The 5,359-nt window shown below is 33.4% G+C and overlaps 1 protein-coding gene across 1 annotated transcript; it reads left to right on the plus strand.

Annotated features, from left to right (window-relative positions):
* The first annotated feature begins 214 nt into the window (after positions 1-214).
* Positions 215-2,261, plus strand: LOC114748398 (transcription factor BIM2-like). Its single transcript, XM_028936777.1, has 4 exons — positions 215-253; positions 605-1,047; positions 1,763-1,880; positions 2,151-2,261. The coding sequence occupies exons 1-4, from the start codon at positions 215-217 to the stop codon at positions 2,259-2,261; spliced, it is 711 nt and encodes a 236-aa protein (XP_028792610.1).
* The last annotated feature ends 3,098 nt before the right edge of the window (positions 2,262-5,359 follow it).

Consider the following 5,359-nt stretch of genomic DNA (forward strand, 5'->3'; position numbering starts at 1 on the left):
AGCTTTTCAGTGATTTTGATGCAAGATTTAATACAGCTTCTTGTGAGTTGATTGAAATGAATATACAGTGCGTTATATTTTTAAGTAGTAAATAATCTATATTTTAAAGAATACATTTGACATTTTGGCCATCAAAACATAAACTTATTGTCAATGTGGTCCTACAAATTTGAAACCCCTCAGTTTGCACAGTGATTTCGCTTTGAAGGCCATTATGGGGAAGTTGACAGAACTGATCTTGTGGCTTAACAGCGTGAGCACCTGCTTGTAAAATGATCATGTGGCAACACCTTTATGCTGGAAGGAAAAGTAACAGAAATACCATAATAAAATACTTCAATCTCCATCCTTTCCGTGCTTTCCTCCCTATATTTTTTTTTGCCTTCCCATGACTTGTTATTTCTGTCATCCCTCAGTCTGCCTTACCCTTTTTTTTCCTTTTAAAGCTTGGGGTAGATCTACTTCCTGCATGCATATTTTTGTGAGTTCAGGGATGATAAAGTGTTCATTGTTATAATTTATTTTGTCTAGGTGCTGATGAATATTAACACAATAAACAGTTGCTCTAAATCTTACTTATTGGAACTCTAAAATTTTGTATCAGAGAAATCATTGCGGACCAACTGATAATGTCACATCTCAGGCTATACAGAATGGTTCCGGCCATGAGAACAATAGCACTGTCCCTCCATCACTGCCGTTAAATGCACAGAATACAATTGAATCTGACTTGTCACCAACAGTTATTCATAAGGCCGGGCACCCTGGTTTAGCTTCTGATGCGGTTCCCCTGGGCATGCAAATGAGGCTGGACATGTTTGATCTGGCTGTGAGCAGTGGCGTTCCAACCCAACATTTACATGAAGCAGTTTCTAACACTCAGAACACACCTTCCCATACTCAGCCTCACGTGTGTCTTGGTGAACCCAAGGAGGGTGCATATGATTTTCGAAATAATACATTGAAGGATCAAGACGAGCTGACATTTGAAAGTGAGTCGGTTACCATCTCAAGAGGCAAGAGCCTATGCTCAGGGGTGAGTTTCTCGTGAGTTTACATTAGTTCTTCTTCATTTGGTTCCCAGGAATTATGGTTAGATTGAAACTGACATAACCAGTGAATGGCTGTAACTGTTCTAGAAGCTGGCATTGAGTGTGCATATTTAGCTTATTTACTAGTAACAGAATTCCCCCATGCCCATTTAGCATTTTATAAAAGAATGTTTGCCATTTTTGGGCATAAACAATTATTGCATACAAAGTTCTACTCGTTATCTGCAAACTAAAAACAATGTAAGGCTTATTAATTGCTGACTTTGTAAGTTCTCAGAAGCAGACTTGTTTGAACCTTTGTCTGAAATGTCAAATTGAAAAATGTAGACTGACTAACAATGAGTTTTAACTGTAGTGCGATAACTTGGTTTTCTGAGATACATTTACAATCTCTTTCTGCGTGTAATATTCTAAAACCTTGCCTTTTGACATTCAAACCTTTAGGCACAGTAGTTAAGGTTGAGGCCAAGTGAATTGGCAGGATGCATGCATTGATGATTGTACAGATTAAGATTCTAGGAATGTGGCCTAGTATGAATCATTAAGGATTTGGTGTTGATTACAATGACATAGATTCCATTAGGCTTCTTTTTGCTGTTGACTAAAATAATTGGTATGCTTTTGGCAAAAGTTGTTCTTGGCACATTAAAGTGTCTCATGAAACCATATTTCACTATGCCATTATTGAGTGGGGTTTTTGTGCTCAACAGAATATTGGATAATTTCGTGCAAGCATTGCGGTCTTCAGGTGTTGATTTATCTGAGGCCAGCTTTTCAGTACAAATTGATGTAGGGAGGCGATCAATTGCCCCCACGTCTAGCTCAAAGGTTTGTCAAAACTGACGGTTCGGAATGTTTGAGAATTTCCTGTCACATCATTACTACACCTATGGTATTTACTTAGTAGCTGCCACCTTAGATAATTTATGAGAAAGAACAGAAAGATGGACAAGCTTCCAGTATCCTTGTTTTTGGCCAATGGATCATGTCAACGCATTGTGTTTTCATTGTTTTCAGTCGTAATAATGCTGACCTCGTGCTGTTTGATAATTTTTACCTTTTAAATTCATCTTGATAATGGGCAGTGTTGTTGTTCAGGATCATGGGAGCCAATTTGTGAACACCCAATCAATGCCATGCTCAGGAGTCGACTACTACAGTGAGGATTCTGAACAAGCTCTTGAGAGGCTCAGAACAGAAGAGAGTTAGCTTTCTTGTCCTTTTTTATTTTTTCCTGCTTCTGCAGGCAATGATAAAGCGACTATTTATGTGACTATGTGAATTTACTACTAGGTTTTTTTTAATTTAAAATGTAATTTTTAAATGATAAAGCAACTCTGCAAATCAGTGTTATGAGTAGAGTTGGGCCGAGCCCACCAAAAATGGCGGGCTCGGGTTGGCATTTGGCGGGCTCGGGTTGGCAAAATGCCAACCCGTCAAGGTGCGGGCTACTCCAGCCCGCACCGTTTTCAACCCGCTCCGTTACAGGCTAGCCCGCTGATTGGCAGGCTAGCCCGCTTTTTTTTTAATTTTTATTTTTATATAATTTCTAATATATTATACAATATAATTGGAGGATTTTAACCTCCGTATTTCATATTTACATCTTCTCATTCATGTAATTGCATATATAATACATACATAAAAAATCTACTTAATTAATTTGGATAAGAAAAATAGTCAAATTAATTATTTAGAAAAAATATGTGTTAGTTTTTCTAAAATATCTTCTCAAATTATAAATTAATCCTCACATTATTTTATTATAACTCATTACTCAAGTTTAAAACTCCAAGTTCAATTTTAACATTACAAACTAAGCTCAAACCTATACAAAAAATAACATTTTTTTTTTTTAAAAAAGTTAGGCGGGCCGGCGGGCTGGCGAGCTTTTGCCAGCCCGCACCGCTACAGGCTAGCCCGTATCCGCACCGCCAGCCCGCATTCCCAGCTCTAGTTATGAGTAGGTCCGGTAGTGATATGGATCAAGATGGCCATTTATAGACTGACAAAAAATGAGTTAGTAGCTCCCGTTTTTAATATTAAAGTTAGATAATCAATTTAAAAAATTAATTAAATTAGTCAATTATAAAAAACAAGTATTGTCTTTTTTAAAATATTACTCCTCTGGTCTTTAATATATGACTCATTAAACTAATTTGATTAGATTAAAGAAGCTAGATAAGTTAGTTAATTATGAAAAATGTGACACGTTTTTCTTAAAATACAATAATCATCTTTCTTAATACCGCATTTCCCTCTTCTACTTGATTATGGTTAAGGGAGTATCCATAGAGCTAATTTAGAGAAAATTGATAAATATGAGAAATGAGTCTTATATTTAGGACCAAAACCAACTCAACAATTGAGTCTTATATTAAGGATCAGAGGAGTATTATTAATTATATATATCAGAGCTACTTCTTAATAGAAATCATTTTAACATGTTAAATTACTGCAATAGGGATTATTTGGAAAAAAAAAGAAGATAAATATTACAAACAAAACAAATCGAGATTTTATATTGAAGATTAAATTAAATTTTTAACTAGTTATTGAACTTATATGAAGAACCAGTGGTAGTGCTTGGCCTTTGAAGAAATGTAAATAAGCTAACCAATGAGTTATTCTATTCGGCCTTGGCCGAAAGGTTTTTGTTTTTGTTTTGGTTAAACAAAATACTCCTTCGATCCTTAATATAGAACTTAATTCTTGAGTTAGTTTTGATCCTAAATAAGAGACTAATTTTATAAGACCAATTTTCATATTTATCAATTTTCTCTAAATACTCATATGGATACTCTCTCAACCATAATAAAGTAGAAGAGGAAAATGAGATATTAAGAAAAATGATTATGGTGTTTTAAGAAAAACGTGTCACTTTTCTTATAATTAACTAATTTACTTAATTTTTTAATCTAATCAAATTAGTTAAATAGGTCTTATATTAAGGATTGGGGGAGTAGATTGCATCTAAACTAAACTAGAATATAAATATATAGTGATCTATATTATTCAAAACTTATTACTAACAATTTTTTTAGACCTCATATTACTCCACTAGCCCTATTTATACGGGATCTTCGGCGTGTTTCGCACATAAAGACAAATTATAAACTGCACTAATTTATTCTTAAAATATAATGACTTTTTAATTTTATTCCTATTCAATATATATATTTTTTAAAAGAAATAACTATCTAGATTATAATAAGCAAATGACAAAATAATATATCCATGCTAAAAATTACATAAGTGATTTATAAATATAACAAAAAAGAGACCTTTTCTCTCTATCTCACGAACAGAACCAGTATATAAAATATGTTACTAAACATAAAAAAAGTAGTGTTTAGCCATGCATCAAGCCAATCTTTAGATGTCATCTTGTCCAACATTTGTATATAACTGCTTTGACATTTGTTGGATTGAATAAGAATTTAACATTAAATGATGCAGGATTAAGTTGTGAAATTATTCCGTCGTCTAATCCGTTGTTGACAATTTTCCGTATATTTAAAAAGTCAGTAAAAAGTAATTCATGTCTGTTAATTTTTAAAATTATCCTCAATAAAATTCATGAATTAAAAGAGATTGTTTAGTTAATTAATTAGAGAATATCAAATCAAAGGATATTTAGGGAAAAAATTAAAAATATGCTTATAATAAAAATTAGAGGGAGTAATTACTAAAATTAGGACTATATGGGGTTAGAGTTTTCCCTCATAATGTTCATTTTCCCCCTCCAAATATAGGGTTAGAGAGATTTGCATTGATAAATGGGTTAAAGTGCAAATTTATCTTGTAAGTTTAAAATAGTAACAAAGTTGCAAACTACTATTAAAAATATTAACAATTAACATCATAGTTTTACGGTCTAAAACTTTAGTGTCACAGTTTTTCCCTTTTGAGTATTAGAAGGCAATCTTGCTACGATTTTAAACTTTTCAGAATAAGTTTACACTAAAAAACTTGCAGGCACCTAGTATTTTTGAGTGAAAACTTTTTGGGAGAAATTTTCATCTTTAACCCTTGATAAATTGTAATGCATGAAAGAAGTATGCAGATTTTATTGTATGAGGCCCTGGGAAGAAGAAGACAACAGACAGCATTTTTTTTTTTTGGGTTGAAAAGAGGCCTAAAGCCCATATCATCTGAATTCAGACCAGATGTGCTTGCTTCCAAATGCTCACTCTATGATCTTATCATCTTATCAGCATCCAAGATCCGCCCAATAGGAGGAATAACATCTTCCACGTGTTCCCAACATCTCATCAGTAGTGTCACTTTTGTTCACCATCAAGTTC

This window comes from Neltuma alba, unplaced genomic scaffold (assembly GCF_004799145.2).
Source record: "Neltuma alba isolate B1F8T4 unplaced genomic scaffold, ASM479914v2 tig00005696_pilon, whole genome shotgun sequence".
Lineage (NCBI taxonomy): Eukaryota > Viridiplantae > Streptophyta > Magnoliopsida > Fabales > Fabaceae > Neltuma > Neltuma alba.

Excerpts from the sequence above, each read along its gene's own strand:
- LOC114748398 (XM_028936777.1), top strand. The coding sequence starts at position 215 with ATGGGGAAGTTGACAGAACTGATCTTGTGGCTTAACAGC. Across the intron at positions 254-604 it reads TGATCTTGTGGCTTAACAGC|AGAAATCATTGCGGACCAAC; the intron begins GTGAGCACCTGC and ends ATTTTGTATCAG. Across the intron at positions 1,881-2,150 it reads CCCCCACGTCTAGCTCAAAG|GATCATGGGAGCCAATTTGT; the intron begins GTTTGTCAAAAC and ends GTTGTTGTTCAG.